General features: G+C 37.5%; 1 protein-coding gene and 1 long non-coding RNA gene across 3 annotated transcripts; one reads left to right on the top strand and one right to left on the bottom strand.

Annotated features, from left to right (window-relative positions):
• The first annotated feature begins 199 nt into the window (after positions 1 to 199).
• LOC144195460 (keratin, type I cytoskeletal 18-like) lies at positions 200 to 9,899 on the top strand. 2 transcript variants are annotated; one of them, XM_077715119.1, is made up of 9 exons: positions 200 to 371; positions 2,073 to 2,441; positions 2,921 to 3,003; positions 3,325 to 3,481; positions 5,429 to 5,593; positions 5,746 to 5,871; positions 7,985 to 8,202; positions 8,270 to 8,298; positions 9,526 to 9,899. In XM_077715119.1, the coding sequence occupies exons 2-9, from the start codon at positions 2,073 to 2,075 to the stop codon at positions 9,636 to 9,638; spliced, it is 1,260 nt and encodes a 419-aa protein (XP_077571245.1). In that variant the 5' UTR covers positions 200 to 371; the 3' UTR covers positions 9,639 to 9,899. The 2 variants fall into 2 exon arrangements, with proteins under 2 accessions (XP_077571245.1, XP_077571244.1); XM_077715118.1 differs by having other exon boundaries at positions 9,523 to 9,899.
• A 3,569-nt stretch (positions 9,900 to 13,468) lies between these two features.
• Positions 13,469 to 14,628, bottom strand: LOC144194950 (uncharacterized). Its single transcript, XR_013326015.1, has 3 exons — positions 14,438 to 14,628; positions 13,721 to 13,890; positions 13,469 to 13,607 (listed from the first exon to the last, which is right to left on the bottom strand). It is a non-coding gene; the product is annotated as an uncharacterized LOC144194950 (long non-coding RNA).
• Between the last annotated feature and the right edge of the window lie 4,439 nt (positions 14,629 to 19,067).

Below are 19,067 nucleotides of genomic sequence, written 5' to 3'. Positions count from 1 at the left end.
CCAGTCCATTTGGACCGGGAGGGCTTTCTATTATGAAAATTACTAAAAGATTAGTACAATAGCAAGGTTCTTAATGTGTCTCTGTAGGTTCAGCGTGGTGATAAAATGCCATATTTGTGGTTCCCTTTTAAAGCAAGTTTGGTTCAAGTGATGAACATTCTTAAGCAGACACATAATAAAAGTATTTGAACAAGTTGAGTTTAGGGGAAGCATTTTTTTCTCCACCTCCAAGGTGTCAGGTTGCATCCTTTCCTCTTCATTGTCTCCACCCTAAGGGACAGAGAGGCTAGTCTGTGTATTGGTACATTCACCTGCACCTCCCCGGTTCTCACGAAGAGGACGCATCAGGAAAACCAGAACCTCAATAAAACGTAAGTCTCATCATGACAAAAAGTGAATAGGACCTTATGGAGATTATTGTTGTTGTTGTAATTGGTCAGTTTGAAATTAATTCAATTCATAAAACTGGTTAAAATGTCCTTTTCAGACAGGATTTGGGTTCAATATTAAAGGTGTTTGCTTTGGATTTTTTTTTAATGAGCTTTCGAAATCAGGATTTTAAGAGAGGATTATGTTTTTTTGTCTGATTCAGGGTTGTACGGTAGTCTTTTCAACCCACGGTTTGGATTTCAATTTTGTTCTTATGTTAAATTGATTTTTAAAAATGGGACTTCTAATGAGGGTTTGAAAATGGAAATAAGTCTCAATACAGGATTTGAGAACAAAGTAACTTTTTTGAAGGGGGTCTTGTGAAAAAAACAATTGGAATTTCAAATCAAACTATATTTAGTTGAAAAATTTGCTAATTCAAGTTGTTGCTGAAAACTCAATTTGGTTTACTCTGAACTCAAAATGTTTAAAAACATTTTTAAATGTATAACTATATACATTTCAATACAAATTTAAAGCATTTATGACTTGTCAGCCTTTCTTTTCTCGTCACATCACCTACCCTGCAAATTTGACTCAAATAGGCTAACCCATTATGACGCCATCACGAACATTTGAGACCTTCGTGACTTTTGACCTCAAATTTAATGACCTCTTTCATTTCATATTAGAAACATATTCTGCACTTGTATTGGTGCATCTTCAACTTTGTTGAGCACAAGCAAGTTTGAACCATATGTATAAATTTGCATCTATGTGTATGCATGTATATATATGTATGTATATAAATGTCTCTATATATACATATATATATATATATATATATATATATATATATATATATATATATATATATATATATATATATATATATATATATATATATATATATATATATATATATATATATATATATATATATATATATATATATATATATATATATATATATATATATATATATATATATATATATATATATATATATATATATATATATATATATATATATATATATATATATATATATATATATATATATATATATATATATATATATATATATATATATGTATATGTATATGTATATGTATATGTATATGTATATGTATATGTATATGTATATATATATATATATATATATATATATATATATATATATATATATATATATATATATATATATATATATATATATATATATATATATATATATATATATATATATATATATATATATATATATATATATATATATATATATATATATGTATATGTATATGTATATGTATATGTATATGTATATGTATATGTATATGTATATATATATATATATATATATATATATATATATATATATATATATATATATATATATATATATATATATATATATATATATATATATATATATTTCAGCAACATGCTTACTCATTTATTTATCTATTTATTAACATATTTATTACCTATTAATTTATGTAATTATCTAAAATGTATTTTCCTGTGTCTGCATTCTCACCCTCTTTCTACTGTGACAGTGAAATTTCCCAAATTCGGGATGAATAAAGTTATCTAATCTAATCTACTAAAAATATTAACCTTTAATGATTTAGATGAAGTTCTATTTCTTATATTACATAGTATTGGCCCAGGTGCATTTATGTATGTAACAACTGTACCAGATGGCATCCACACTCTCCGTGCGAAGCTACTCGGCACGCCAGCCGTCCTTTTCCAGCACTTCGGTGAGGGCCCGTTCCAAAGTTCCGGCGTCCACAGCCGGCGTACTGTCTCTGTCCCGCTCGGTGTCGGTGGGGAACGGTCTCCACCTGCTGAGCGCTGGCCTGTCCCTCAACGGGCCGGCGGCTAGCGAGAAGGAAACCATGCAAGGTCTCAACGAGCGTCTGGCCAACTACCTGGACAAAGTTCGCTCTCTAGAGAAGTCCAACGCCGAGCTGGAGCTGAAGATCAAGCAGCTGATGGTGGAAAGGCAGCCTAAGGGACACGATGTGGACAACATGATGGCGCAGGCGCACGCCATCGGGCAAGAGGTCTGGATCAAAAATCAAACGTAAAACCCACCCATTGATAATACATTGCACACCAGGGGTGGTCAAGTCCGGTCCTCAAGAGCCCCTATCCAGTCTGTTTTCCATGTCTCCCTCCACCAACACACCTGAATCAAATCATCGGGATCGGTATGAAGCTTCTTGACAGCTTGCTAATGAGTTGATTATTTGATTCAGGTGTGGTAGAGGGGGGAGATATGGACGACAGACTGCATGGGGACTCTCGAGGACCGGACTTGGCCATCCCTGTTGCACACTGATCTTGGATGAAGACAAGATTTCTTGGTTGTGGATTCAACTCAGTGGTTTTGTATATTAGTTATAGCACACCAATTAAACTAGCCACCTCGGAGCCAGACTACATTTCCATCAAAGTACTTGTTTTTACCAAACTAATTACATCTAAATGATTTGTCTATCAAAGTCAATCAGAATAAAGGAGTTACGACCGTCTCTCTCAGGTGAGGAAGAGAACCCTGGAGAACGCCCGCATCATGTTGGAAATTGACAACGCCAAGCTGGCTGCTGATGACTTCAGGGTCAAGTGAGATGCCACACACACACACACACACACACACACACACACACACACACACACACACACACACACACACACACACACACACACACACACAATGACTCCTAGTTTCAGCCTTCACATTAGAGCGCCAGACTGCCAAGTCCTACAAATTATGACTTTTTCGTCGGCGTGCGAAATGACAGCTGGACAAGGTATCTATTTTGAACATTCCATTCCATCTCCACCCTTTCCACAGGCTTGTCAAACACTTAGTGACCACGGCTCGCGACAACTCGCTACGTCGTGCCATTGGTAAAAAGAATTCAATAATATTTTTGTGTCCAGGTGGGAGGCGGAGGCCGTCTTGTGTCAATCGGTGGAGCGCGACTGCCAGGCCTTGAGGCGGGCCAAGTCTGACCATGACCAGATCATCTCCTCACTGAGAGGAGACTTGGACAGCCTGAAGGAGGAGCTGTATTACCTCAAGAAGAACCACGATGAGGTCAGGATCTTTAATGTGTATTTTAAACAGATTCAAATCAAACTAATCTAGCAGTATAGTTGATGAAAAATACAAAACATTAAGTAGAACAATGTGTATAATATATCCCCCCCCCCCAAAAAAAAGTAGTATAACACAGAAAGTAGACGAGAAATTCCTTTTCTGACCTCTGTGACCTTTGACCCCATTCCTCCAAACATTTAATGACATTTTAAAAACATACCCTTAGTTAAAAGGGATTATTTTACTTAGAAATCAGGAAATAATTTCCAACATTGTCAAAGATATGTTATAAGAAAAATCATTCATCCTTTCGCTATCATTCTTGATGATAGACAACCAATCATATATAGTTCGGGTTATATTTTTCTGGGAATTTACATGAATTTTGCCCCATCCATTTGAAGTAGGTGTTTGGCAGCGAATGAACAACCCTCCAACTTTAAATGGATTCGAACTCCATCGCTGTCAGTGGCACATTTCATATTTTATTTATGTGGCTCCCTTCAGTCTAAAACAGCAAGTTTACATGAACAATGTTCCCTCTTAGCTCCACGCGTGCGCAATTGTGCAATACTCTCGTCTTCTCTGCGCAGCAGCAATCATATGGCGCGCAGTAAATAAAATCCAAACTTTTTTTTTTCAGAGAGGTTGTCTATTTTATTACAATCTGATTTTGTGTAACATACAAAAGATACGGGCAGCTGTGAGCAAAGCTGCCTTGTTTGAACAGTCTTGAAAAACATCACGTATGTACAGGCACGCCTTCAACGAGGCAAATGCAAGAAGAACTAGAAGGCGGGTACACGGTTGTGTCCAGGATATGTGTCTTACAGTGAATGAAACGTTAAACATTGCAAACAGGGAAATATAGTAGAACTATTGGGCTCTGTTTGTCTATTTTTGTATTCTATTCTATAATTGCTCATCCTGCTAATCTATACCTAAAATAATGATTTTAACCTCTTTAACCCTCAAAGACGACAAATGCCTGGGAAAATGTTGTTTTAAAAAGCTAAATTTAAGATTTGGACTTCAATTATTCATTGAATAATACAATATTTCAAAAGACATTAAAAAACATGTCTTTTTTGTTGGAAATAGTTCAAACTGGGTTCTCAATGGTTTAATTAAAAGACAATTTGCGATCCGAAAAGTTGCTATTGGTTTGATTGTATTTACAAGGCATGTCCCATGTAATCAGCCAATTACGAGAACAATTCTTGGATTTTGCCCAGGTTGCCACAGCTACGTAAATTAATTTGCTACCACTTTGAACAGTCCGAACGATATCTTCTTCCACTAGAGAAAGAAAAAAAACACACGCAATGTCCAAGGCCCAATTAGTCATTACAAATTCAGAAAAAAACAAGGATATACAGTAATGATGCCTTCAATCAATGAAGACAACTGAAAGACATGCAGCTTGTTCCACTTTTTTTTTTAAAATGACGCCCAGTCATAACGGATTGGACTCAATGGCAAATAGAATAAATGTCATCCAAAGGTGGAAGTAATCAATAGGTGGTTTCACTTTGACACAGAACAAAATCGTGTACTTTAATGCTGTGTGAGGTTCTCAAAAATAAATTGACATGGATGTATATTTATAAGGATAAGAGGTTCTGAAAATGAATGAATGTCCCTCTCTACATATGTATGTGTATATATGTATATATATATATATATGTATATATATATATATATATATATATATATATATATATATATATATATATATATATATATATATATATATATATATATATATATATATATATATATATATATATATATATATATATATATATATATATATATATATATATATATATATATATTTATATCAGGGATTTTCCCCAATAATTGCAATTGTTAGTTTTACCGCAAAGGTGAAGGTGAAGCAGGTTGAAAGGATCTACTTTTTGTCGTTTTTTTTCAATGAAGGAAAAGAACTCTTTGAAGGCACGCATGGCCAACGGGCAGCTGAATGTGGAGGTGGACGCCGCTCAGGGCCCAGATTTGGGTGCTGTCATGGCAGAGTTGAGGGTCCAGTACGAAGGGATCACACGCAAGAACAAGGAGGAGGCCGAGGCCTGGTATCTCAAGAAGGTCAGATTATATGGACTACTTTTTTCCTCAATCACACCTAGACACTCACACAACATCCCCACTAGGCCACACATCTTAGAGGCACAAACCAAAGAGATGCTTCAATATGGTATCTAAGCATTTTTTAATGGTTTTGCTGCTCATGCGCACAGCTAGATGCGGTGCAGTCTGAGGTCAAGGAGAGCAATGAGGCTCTTCGCAGCGCCCAAGGAGAATTGAGCGAGAGGCGGCGTTTCCTGCAGGGGCTAGAGGTGGAGTTGGATGGTCTTCGCAAGCAGGTAACAGCAACAACACCCCACATGTTGTTCCACATATACCATATCACACCATTTACTGCCTGACAAGTTGGTCATCGCCCTGCAAAACAACACTAAAACCAATTGAAACCATTTTCAAGCAAGTTTTGAAAGTATTGGACAGAACCTCAAAAACGCACCACCACTGTCAGATATTAAAAAACACAAACGCCTGAACTGGAAAAATAGTACTATTAAATATGCAGATGCCACCTTAGTTTACAAAATCTTTCAACACAAAGCCCCTGCTCCATTGCAAGATTTTGTACAAAAAAAATCCAACACATCAACAAGGGCTGGCTCTAGAGGTGACTGTGTAATTCCCTTCAAAAAGAGTGCACTCAGACAAAGCACTTTCTCTGTCTGTGCCTCACATACCTGGAACTGAATACCAATTACCACACCTGAACTACCAGCTCTGAACCTCTTCGCCAATCATCTTAAAGCCTGGCTGAAGTCTATGTGAGCGCAAAATTGCTCTTTTCGTAAGATTAGAAGATTAAAGTAATATAGGGAGTAAAAAAAGTGTCCTTCACAAAGCCGGCATCTTCCCTCCTCATTGTAGCCAACTCACCACCAGAAGTGATTGATTGACAGCTACGAGCCCAGTCTTTACACAAATGTAGAAGACATGCGGCCGCAAATCCGATGAAACGACCAGAAAGTCAATCATTGAACTGCGGCCTAGCATTTCTTGGTGTTCATTATGTATTGTTAATCCACAGCAAGCGCAGAAGTCCAACAATTGAACACCACTTGGATAACTGATCAGGGGGTCCATTCTTCCAAAGCACACCCCTCATCGGGGGGTACAGGCCATGTACAATATAGCTTTTCATTTCTTTTATTTAAAAAATGTTAGCTCTAGGAAACAAATACTCAAAATGGCTGCAATTTTAGATGGCACAGACGTCGTCATACTACTCGAAGATGTGTTACAGTGGGCTTTGGTGACGCCATTGACATGGTCCCTTAAATCACATCACGTTGTTGCTGTATCGAAACAAAGTAATTGTTAAAAAATAATATTAATTAATTAAAAAAAACAAATATAGGATTAGGCTCTGCACTGTGACATACCTTAATCATTGTTCACCTCAGAGTTAAGCAACATGGCAACAACTGCCAACACAATGATCTCATTGTGATTAACAAGGTGTTTGTGCTGAGCAAACAGGACGCTTGCTTTATGAGTCTCTCTGGAACATCATTTGACTATACAGATAGGCTGTATGTCGCGTTTACATAGTGCTATTGTACGATGTCAAAATGATTGATAATGGGACAATAAATGACAGCTGAGTCTACCGAATGATTCTATGAAATTATTATTGTAAGTGGTAATATGCCAACTACTGTGATTATTTTTAGAGCAACTCTGGCCTATACTAACTATAGGTGGAGTGTTCCCTCGCTACTTCGCGCTTCATCTATCGCGGACTCAGAGCTTCACGGATTTATTTCAGGAAAAAATAAAATAAAAAATGTAAAGATATTAAGTTAAAATTATAAATTACATCATTTTACAAGAGGTGGAAACAAAATATTCAATAAGAATTAGTAATTGCATCAAAGAAATGGTCAATAACATGGTGAGAGTTCAGGAATCGCATTGATGACGTCATGGCTGTTTACAGGCGCATCTTCACCGCCCAAAAAACAATGTTCACAACTCCCAATAACAATGTTTCTTATGTGCAAAAAAACTGCAGAATATCCTCCATCCGGACTACTATGATGTTTTTGCTTGGTGGTGCTTTTGTGCACGTGTTACATGTTTCTTTAAGCATTTTTGAAGGGGCACCCCTACTTCGCGGAAATGCACTTATTGCGGGTGGTCCCGGTCCCCATTAACCGCGATAACCGAGGGAACACTGTACTGTATCAGGGGGGTAAAAAGCAAAATAATAATAAAAATAAAAAATTGGAATTAAATTCAAATTAAGCATTTTGGAAGGGGAATCCCTACTTCGCGGGAATGCACTTATTGCGGGTGGTCCCGGTCCCCATTAACCGCGATAACCGAGGGAACACTGTATAATGTATAATGACAATAAAAACATTCGATTCAATACGTGGCGGGTGTGTTTGTTAGACGGCGGTGCTGGAGGGCAACCTGGTGGAGACGACCCACAAGTACTCGGCGGAAATGGAGAATCTGCAGTCGGCCCTGGCGCAGCTGGAGGACGAGCTGTCGCAGTTGCGCCTTGACATGCAGCGCAACAAGAGCGACTACGAACAACTGCTGCGTATCAAGCAGACTTTGGAGATGGAGATCGCCACCTATCGGAAGCTGCTGGAAGGAGAGGAAATGTAAGGGAGTGCTCATACGCTATGTAAAGCATGGCAACATTAAAAACTTTTTTTTATTGTCCTGCAGGGTGAAAGAAATATTGCCACCTCCTAAAAGTAAGTCACCAATTTGCTTCCTTCAGCCATGACGTCAAAATACATACCCTACATGTACAACTGCAAATCATTAATTCATCCTCTGTACCTCTGATCCATTTGAGGGTCGTGGGGGTGACAGAGCCATTACCCAACTAACAATGGGGAGAACATGTACATATGAAGGCTGGAACAGATATTGAACACTTAATCTCAGAGTTGTGATGCAGAAGTAATAACCACTCTTCATACAAGACAATATTTTTGCAATTTACTTTAATTCCTTCATTCATTTTCTGAACCTCTTATCTTTACAAGGGTTGTGGGGTGCTGGAGCCTATCCCAACTAACTACGGGGAACGGGCAGGAGACACCATGAATTGGTGGAAATTTAATATACATCTTTTGTATAGATGTATATTATATTTCCTGATTTAACCCCCTTTTAAATCAATAATTGTAATTTTTTAATCAATTATTCCTGTGTTTTTAGTTCAAAAATCATTTTGTAAAATCTAAAAATATTAATCTAGTTCTTTTAATCCATTTATAATTAAAAAATCTCTCTCTCTCTCTCTCTCTCTCTCTCTCTCTCTCTCTCTCTCTCTCTCTCTCTCTCTCTCTCTCTCTCTCTCTCTCTCTCTCTCTCTCTCTCTCTCTCTCTCTCTCTCTCTCTCTCTCTCTCTCTCTCTCTCTCTATATATATATATATATATATATATATATATATATATATATATATATATATATATATATATATATATATATATATATATATATATATATATATATATATATATATATATATATATATATATATATATATATATATATATATATATATATATATATATATATATATATATATATATATATATATATATATATGTGTGTGTGTAAAATAGTCCAGCCCACGTGGGGTCTGACACCCTTGATGTATACTCTTCATTTTAATTTTATTCAAAAACCAGAAAGTCGGCACTCACAATTTACTTTCCCGGGCCACACAAAATGATGCGGCGGGCCAGATATGGCTCCCGGACCACCACTTTGACACATGTGGTGTGGTGGTTCACTCGCCTGACTTCAGTGCGTGCTTGATTCCCACTGGTGGCGGTATGATTGTGAGTGCAAAGGGTCGTTTATCCCCCACTTTACCCTAGTGCTGACTGTCGTGTTTATGCTCTGTACGGAATATGAATGAATGAATTTAATTGTACATCTTGTCATATTATTCCATGCCAGAAGAGCCCGACGTGCGCACCAGGAAGATTGTCAAGGTGGTCACTCAAACCATGATTAACGGCAAAGTGGTGGACGAGTCCAGTGAGGTGGAGCAGATTGAGGAGCGCAAAAAATGAACCAAAGCATAATTGGACAAATTCTGGCAGTGAATAATCAGCTAATGAGAGTTAATATAATTTTGCTTAATAAACTTGTGCCTTATCTTTGTGTACTGCAGAAAAACTGCAATAATGATCTAATCTGCTTAACATATTACCATAGTTAGTACAGTTGAACTCTAATTAAAGCTAACGTCATATTTATTTGTCCTTTAATTGCAAATGTATCTCATTGTAACTGAAACTTAGATTAGAGACAAAAAATTCCATGTTAAGAAAAAAAAGCCAATTAGAAGTCAAATAAATATTTTTTTGATGCATAATGTGTTGGCGTTAACGTTTCATTCAAAAAAAGGTCACATATTTTAAATTCAAAAATGAGATTGATATCGTGGTAAACAAAAGTTTACCAACATATAATTTTAGATTTAGTTTGACTGAAAATGTAAGTAAAAGTCCCCAAATCATAGTTTTAAAAAACTGGGTGGTATTGTTTCTGTGGCAGCAGTTTAGTATCGTTTCAGAGGTCAAAACGGCAAAAACAATGAGAATACCACTATCACTACCAAGCATGTTTGTATCTATTACGGTTCTTGAGATACAACATACATATGTCAATGTATTAAACAATGACAGAAGAAAACAGTTAGAATGGATTATGTTGAACCCTGCATTTTCATTATTGCTTGAAACACAGAGAGAGATAATCACACAGCAATTAGTTGTTGTCTTCAACCAACTTTTACTGTAATGACTAAAAATCTCCCATGCCTCAACCTATGTGCACCCAGACATTAACAATCAAATACTGATACAGACTTTAACATATTACTCTCATACCTGTCAACCTCTGCCGATAACTGCCCTTATAAATGAATATGATTCCCCGTACAAACCCCCCAAAAACCGTACAAACACTGTACGATGCATGTTTGCTCGCTGTAACTCGTTTCTTACTAGGTGGCTCCTCCATGCTGGCTTCCACGATATTTACTCTATGTATATCTACGTATGCGCATGTCATCCTTTATCGATATTGCCGTACGCACGGCTAAACAATTACATACGATTGAGAATAATTTTTGCTGGTATACCGTGACAATAGTAACGGTGACAGTAGCGTTGTTGGCTACCAGCCGACGAGACTATCTGGATTTTAGCCAAAACGGTCTTGTTGAGATTGGTTTTCATAAATATTGGCAATTTAAAAAAAAAAAAAAACAAATTTTCCCGTACAAAAGTCGGTGTACGGCGTACATGATTTGAAATGGTAAAAAACTTATAAAATACGTGTAAAACGTACAAGTTGACAGGTATGTCCTCTTACTATTTGGATGAAGGCATCAATAATCGAACACTGATAAACATCCAATCCAAAACTAGTTTTACATCACACATGCAATCATTAATAACTTAAACACTTTAGCATGTCACACTCTATCATTAATAACGTGCACACTTTAGCCTGTCACAATTACACGAAAAATGATCACTAGTGCCAGCCAAAGAACAAAATAAAATCTACTCACACCTATTTTATATTAATGTCCATTCATTCATTTTATTACCCGCATTATTCTCACTAAGGTTGAAGAGGGGTGCTGGAGCCAATCCCAGCTGACTTCGGGCTAGAGGCGGGGGGACACCCTGAATTGGTGCCTAGCCAATCGCAGGGCACGAAAAGACAGACTACCATTCACGCTCACACGCACACATAGGGCCGGTTTATTGTCCAATCAGCCTACCATGCATGTTTGTGGAAGGTGGGAGGATGGACCAACCTGGATTTGAACCCAATCTCTGTGGTACACATTTTTATTTAGGTCTGGATTATGAGGGGGTGCTTAGAAAACGTCACCGAGTGAGTTCTCTGCTCTAAAAGAGAACCCTGACACAAAAAAGTCGACTAAAACTGTAGGTGAGAAAATCAACCACTAGGTGGCACTATTACACTCTGGATTTGGCTTTAAGTGGCATGGCGTGGCATGAGTGCCAGAACGTTTTCATCTCATCTAATTTTCTGAACTGCTTTATCCTCATTACGGTCGCGGGGAGTGATGGGGTGCTGGAGCCTATCCCAGCTGACTTCAGCACGACGGAGGGGACACAATGAAGCGGGGGCCAGCCAATCGTAGGGCACGAAGAGACAGACAAGCCTTCACGCTCACACCTAAACATAGGAACACTCTAGTGTCCAATCAGCCTACCATGGATGTTTCTTGGAATGTGGGAGAAAACCGGAGTACCCTGATAAAAGCCAAAATGTCCCAGCAAGCTCCACATAGGTGGACCAAACTGGATTTGAACCCAGGACCCCAGAAATGTGAGGCCGGCACGCTAACCAATCATCCACCGAGTGCCAGAACTTACAATTAGATATATTCCACATCAATGCCTAGAACCGTCCAACGGACTCTTTTTCAAATAGCATATTTTTTCAAAATATTTGTGCTTTATTGTGCCATTTAGCCTTTATTTAGCGCAAATGCTTTGTGAATCATGACCCTTCAAACAAAAGATGAGGGGATCCTAATATATATATATATATATATATATATATATATATATATATATATATATATATATATATATATATATATATATATATATATATATATATATATATATATATATATATATATATATATATATATATATATATATATATATATATATATATATATATATATATATATATATATATATATATATATATATATATATATATATATATATATATATATATATATATATATATATATATATATATATATATATAAATAAGTTAGTGTACAGTTCTCAGTTCTCTCAAGGGGGAGTGAGACCTGTTTCACTGTCAAATTATTTTATTTGTCCCATAAAAGGCTCTAAAAGTATCAGAGAACTTTAGTTTATTATTTATTTATTCTTTCACTCATTCATTTTGTTGTCAGAATTTCAGGGCAACCAATCCCGCTCACAATCACAGCGCTTCCAAGTGCGAATAAAACCCAGACTGTCACTGCACAGAAATCAGGTAGAAGAACCCCTGCACCATCGGGTGGCCCAATAGATTTTTATTTATTCATTCATTTTCTGAACCGCTTGTCCTTACAAAGGTCGCAGGGGTGCTAGAGCCAATACCAGCTGTGTTTGGACACCAGACGGGGGACACCCTGAATCGATGGCCAGCCAATCACAGGGCACAAAGAGACAAACAACCATCCACACTCAACAAGCCTACCATAAATGTTTTTGGAATGTGGTAGCGAACCGCAGTAGCTGCAGAAAATCCAAACCCTACACACTGAGGACCCACCTTGGTTCAAACCCTTCACCTCTTAACTGTCAGGCCGACATCCAAACCACGTGACCAACGGACATTATACATTAGTAGTTATATTTGTATATATCTCTATATATATATACATATATATATATATATATATATATATATATATATATATATATATATATATATATATATATATATATATATATATATATATATATATATATATATATATATATATATATATATATATATATATATATATATATATATATATATATATATATATATATATATATATATATATATATATATAACGGCAGCCTATGAGGAAAAATACACAAAACACACCATGATTTGACATGCAGCAAACTGTATTTCACGACATGATCGCAGTCACACAATTTATATTTTTATGAAACTGTATTTTTACATACTTGATTTGTGCAATGAAACAATAAAAAGCTGAGTGGGTAAAAAAGATTCAAGTGCAGAGCCCAACAATCCCCTTATCGCCACCAAAGCATGTGGAGAGAAAACGCTTATCTTTCGCTGCCAGCAGAGTCAAGCGTCTCCCTGAGGAATGATCCACAGTAGCACCCCCCAACAAGCCCAAGTCCTCCAGACAAAGAGTCCCCCCCGGGGATTTGGACTGGGAGCGCCTGGACGGGCTCATCCCACACTGACTGCCCGGCATCAATAATCCACTAACGAGCCTGTGACGCACAAAAAAAAAAGACAGAGACAATGTTGTTTAATGACGCGGGGAGGGGGCGGGGCGCCTGTCCGAAGCGTTGTGTGGGAAAGAGGCCGCCTGTGGAAAGGTCACCTTCTTATCGGCCATCGTGGATCGCTGGGCACTTAAAGTGTCCGGCGGCATCCATCAAAATGCAGGTGACGATGGGAGAAAGTGCATTGAAAAGCTGCCTTGAGATACAAGTGAATTGAAGTCCACGTTTTCCAAGACTGCAATTATTCTGCTGCCGGGAGGGACATGATCTTAACACACACAAAAAAATTCATGTTAACTACCTTGAGAGGAAAAACAATATTTTCACGTATTATCTATACTGAATAATGGTGAGAATAGGGAGGGTCAAACTCATTTTTTGTTTTGTGGGCCATGTCGTAGTTTCGATTTCATCTGGAGGGCTGTTATGTCTCCCAACTAGGCTAACAAAATCAATCGATTAATGAGTTCGTGCTGATCGACAGATCATTTTTGAAAATTAAAATTAGTCTGCTCTTTGGGCTTCTTGTTAGCAAATATTCTCTTGTAGTGGATTTTTTTTTACATTTAAAAAAACCCAGAAAAGAGGGCAAATACTAAATATATTATTGTTTTAACTGTTTTTAAAAATTTGTTTATTTACAGTAAAAACTAAAATGGGACAGACAAAACATTTTCGATATAATATTTAGTTGTCTTTAAAAAAATGCTTTTTGAACTCAAAACAACACAAAAAGAAAAAAAAATACAGTTTGGGATTAAAATATTTGCAATTATTGATTTCAAAGGGGGAATAACTGGAAATATTCACTATACCTAATGATCGTCTGAATTTGATCATAAAACGGAAGGTCGGCAACCATGATTTACTTTCTCGGGCCGCACAAAATGATATGGCCACTTTGATGTTTCATCACATCTCATTTTCTGAACCGCTCTATCCTCAATAGGGTCGCGGGGGTTGCTGGAGCCTGACTATACACGCTGACTTCAGGCCAGAGGCTGTCCACACCCTGAATCGGTGGAAGTGGAGGTCTGCTCTAGAAAAGAGAGGAATGAAGGTGAGCAAAAACTAAATAGAATAAAATAATAAAAAGATCTCAAGGGGAACAGTAAAGTTATAAGTTGTGGATGTAAAGACAGTAGAGGGAATCAAGTGATACCTAAGAACAAACAATGCAGGGTGATGGAGAATGTCTAAGGGAATTGAAGAATCATGTTCAGGCAAGGCTAGAACAGCTGGAGGAAAGTATCAGATGTAGGACGAAGAAATTACAGCACATAATGACATCTTCAATTATTTCTGAAACAGCACTCATTTAATCCAAAGTTGTTTTGAATTCATAATTTGAGGTTGTTTAGATGTGTGTTTATGTGCATTTGTTCGTGTGCATTGGCTGTTGCCTAACATTAGCTTCTTCCTTGCACTTATGCACCTGCTCAAATAGAAATGGTTGTGCATCCTTATTATTCATTCATTCATCTTCCATTCCACGCATCCTCGTAAGGTTTGCGGGGGTTGCTGGAGCCTATCCCAGCAGATTTTGGGCCACATCATCGGGGACCCATACCACCCTGGTCACAATCTGTTCCAGCTACTGCCCTCTGGCAGACACTATAGGTCCCACAAAGTACGGACAAATAGGCTTAAGGACAGTTTATATCCCACATCCATCAGGACTCTAAACTTGCGGTAACACAACACAGAATCCCTTCTGTGTAATAATTTCGGGGTGAGGCAATATGAAAAGACGTTGGGCGGTGATTTGTCTCCTACTGGCTGACTGAAGGTAAGTGAAAGACAGTGAGAGGTAAGTGATCCTCTCGGAGGGGTAATGGGATGTATCCATAACGGCAGAATGCCAAATTACGAGTCCGAAATTATCACTTATTTGGGTCTTTTGCCGAAAAAACGCACCTTATGGAGAAGCACTACCAATTTCGTCATACACAGTTTCTGGGTAGGATGACAATTAGGCTTTTGTCGATGATGATGACAAAGCTGATGTCCGATTATTGTTATTATTATTATTATTATTATTATTATTATTATTATTAAATGCATACTACACCCTGGACTGGTCACCAGTCAGCCAAAGGGCACAGAAAGAGAGCAAGTTGATCATCCATACTCACATACCACCAATGGGAATCGAGCCCACGCCTCCCCGCCAACGAAGTCAGGCAAGTAAACCACTAGTCCAGGGGTAGTTAACCTTTGGCTTGGGAGCCACATGTGGCTCTTCTGACGGGTGCAGTTGACTCTTCGCTATCCTGTGAGGTAAAATATGTATTTAAATCGCTGGTGACAGAGCCGAGTCCCAAATGCACCAATAGGAGCGTCAAGTCGGCACTGTGGAGCTGAAACTAACTCTAACTGCAATCATGTTTTTTTTTTTGAGACTTTTCACCTGTCATTGATTAGCAACTGCGTAAGTGTTGTCAAAATAATTCATTTTGTTCTTTAAAAGTGGTAAAATGATCCCCCCCAAAAAAATCTAATTTTCACATTTTTACTCTTAAATTCTGAGTATGGCTCACAAGAAATAACATTTGAATTGTTTATGGCTCGCTGTGTCAAAAAGGTTCCTGACCCCTGCACTAGACCACCAGCCAGCTTGCTTGTTATTTTAACGAGAACATTCTAATACATTACAAAATAATTCTCTCATCATTTTGTCTCATATTTGTGCGTTTCTTTTAATAAAAAAAAATAGGGACACTGGTAAGTTTTAAAGGCTTTAGTTAGTTGGTTGTTTTATAGGAGAGCATTTGTATATAAAATATTGCACTATTTACCAAAATCCAAGTCACTAAACCTGTTCTTGAACCCATTCATTTTGTAAGTAGAGATACCACTGTAATCATGGTTGGGAATACCTAAAACAATCAAAAATATTGACTAATCCCATGATTAATCTCCATTTGGGGAGCTGTTCTAAAATATCATCCAAAAGGACAACTGCAAACAGCTGTAAAATAATGTTAAAAGTTTAGTTGCGAAAAAGGTCAGCGTGATGGCGCGGGACCTGCAGGTGCAGCCTCTTGGATGTGAGGGTGCTGCCCATGAATGGCTGATTCCCCAAAACGGGCTCGAGGGGGCTAATCCCGGCTCCACTAATCGGATTATGCAAATTCCTACTCCACGCGGAGAGGGCTACGTCTTTCAAACGACACTTGAAGGGTGTAAAAAAAAAAAAAAAAAAAAAACAGTAACAATCGCTGAAAGCAGGGCTGGTTTTTTTTGGGAAGCGTGGACAAGCGTTTCCTGGCTAATTTATGTGCAGGTCTGGACAAGATTACCACAGTAATGCACAAAACCCACATTGTTCTTCTGTCAAACTGGATGTGCTACTTTTACCTTTTCGGGTAACATTAAAACGAAGCTCTGTTAAATGCCGTGATGACCAATGTGTGGTGGGTTGGCCGATATGTCTGCTGCAGTTGGATCAGAGTGTGCGACGTCTCAGTTTACGGAAACGTCACTTTTTCTACACGCGTGCAGAAAAACAAATAATGAAAACAAAACCTCCGAGCAATACAATATGTGAAAATGCTAACAGTTGAAGCCTTTCATGCACAAATTAAGATGTTTTTATCACTTAAAGGCATTTATCTCATCGGCAATAACGGCAGTCAATAACACTGGGACAGTCTTCTTGGTTTAACGGAATTGGACAACTATTGCTGTCAATAGTGAATGGATTTACACATGTATAGCACCTTTCCATCTTCAAAGCATTTAAAGCGATTGGATACTATGTTCTCTTTACCTACTAATGGCACAGAATCAAAAGCAACGTGGGGTTCGGTATCTTGTGAAAGGACACTTGAAAAAGGTCACTATGGCGAGGAAACTAACCAACACCTTCTGGGTTGGAAAACAACTATTCTACCACTAAGCTACAATGCCCTTTAGGGTGAGCAATGAGTTAAAAATTATGATATACCGTGTTTATTAATGGGTTGACAAACAGTGTGTATTTTTGTTTGTCATTTTAATTTTTCTATGAATGAATACATTTCCAGGATTGTTGAATTAAATAATGTATTTTCCCTTTATAATTATTACAGAATCTAATAATGATGAATAATTTAAAAAATTATACATAATAACAATGGCTTAATAACTGGTTAGCTCATCGGCCTCACAGTTCGGTGGTCGAGGGTTAAATCCCAGGTCGGTCCTCAAAGTGTGGCGTTTGCATGTTCTACCCGGGCTTGTGTGGGTTTTCTCCGGGTACTCCAGTTTCCTCCCACATTCCAAAAACATGTATGGTAGGCTGATTGAACATTCTAAATTGTCACTACCTATGAGTGTGAGGGTGAATGATTGTCAGTCTCCTTGTGCCATGCCATTGGCTGGTCACCAATTCAGGTTTATTAGCGAGCGGGGGTTAGGCTCTGGCACCCCCGGTGAACCCTTCTGAGGATAAGTGGTTTAGAAAATGAATAATAACTCATATTTTAGTTTATTTAAATGACAAAAATAGTCACTCTCCCTATTAACAGTTCAAGGTCCTAAGCAAAAACTTTTGAATAGCTGTCCAGTGTCTGTGGGGTTGCTGGAGCGTAACCCACCTGTTTTCGGGCAAAAGGCAGACTACATTCTAGACTGGTCGCCAGTCAGTCGTAGGCCACACAGAGAGACAGAAAACCACTTACACTGCCACCGAGTGGGAATCGAACCCAGAATGCTCACACCAGAGTCAGGCGGAAGAACCACTGCACCATTGGATGGCGGTTCAGTGAAAATGATTGCTAAAACTATCACCCATTCTTTCATTTGCTGCCACAATTTCCTTTTAAAATGTATTGGGCATCTACTAGTGACAAACACATTTAAATTCGCATCAGTAAGATGGAACGAGGCATGTGATTATGTGTCTAATATCATCAATGGTGGCCAAAATGTAAAAAACATATTCAAATATATTATAAATAATAAAGAAAAAAAGACAATGAAGCAAGAACAGCAAAGTAACTTAAAGAAGTGTATAAATATTATAAAATATTGTCCTAAACATAAGAAACATAAAAAAAATGACAAGGCTATGTATGACAGAGATCAACAAACAATCTACTTCCTTACAAATAAGTCCAATATCGTGTTAGGTGGAAAAACTCAAACTAAATATTTATCCTAAAAACAAAAACAAAACGTTTTCTTTCTACATCAATACACTTATGACTTTAATTCATTAAAGGTTGTAATTTAACCTTAAAAATGACACCAATAGTCTTCATGCTAATTGGAATATTCTGTGGGAAAAATGGCTATGAAATAATAATTGAATTTGGAGAGGGAGGTGAGAATGCTTACGAGCAAGTGTTCACACAGTGATAAGTGGTCTGACTCCTTATTGTGTCTCTAATAGATGGGCGGTGTGATGGGGTTAATGGGGGGCGTTGACGAGCAAGACCCCCGCCACTGCTATCTCCCCCT

This window comes from Stigmatopora nigra, chromosome 4 (genome assembly GCF_051989575.1).
Source record: "Stigmatopora nigra isolate UIUO_SnigA chromosome 4, RoL_Snig_1.1, whole genome shotgun sequence".
Classification (NCBI taxonomy): Eukaryota; Metazoa; Chordata; class Actinopteri; order Syngnathiformes; family Syngnathidae; genus Stigmatopora; species Stigmatopora nigra.
This window is presented reverse-complemented; position numbering and strand designations above follow the sequence as displayed.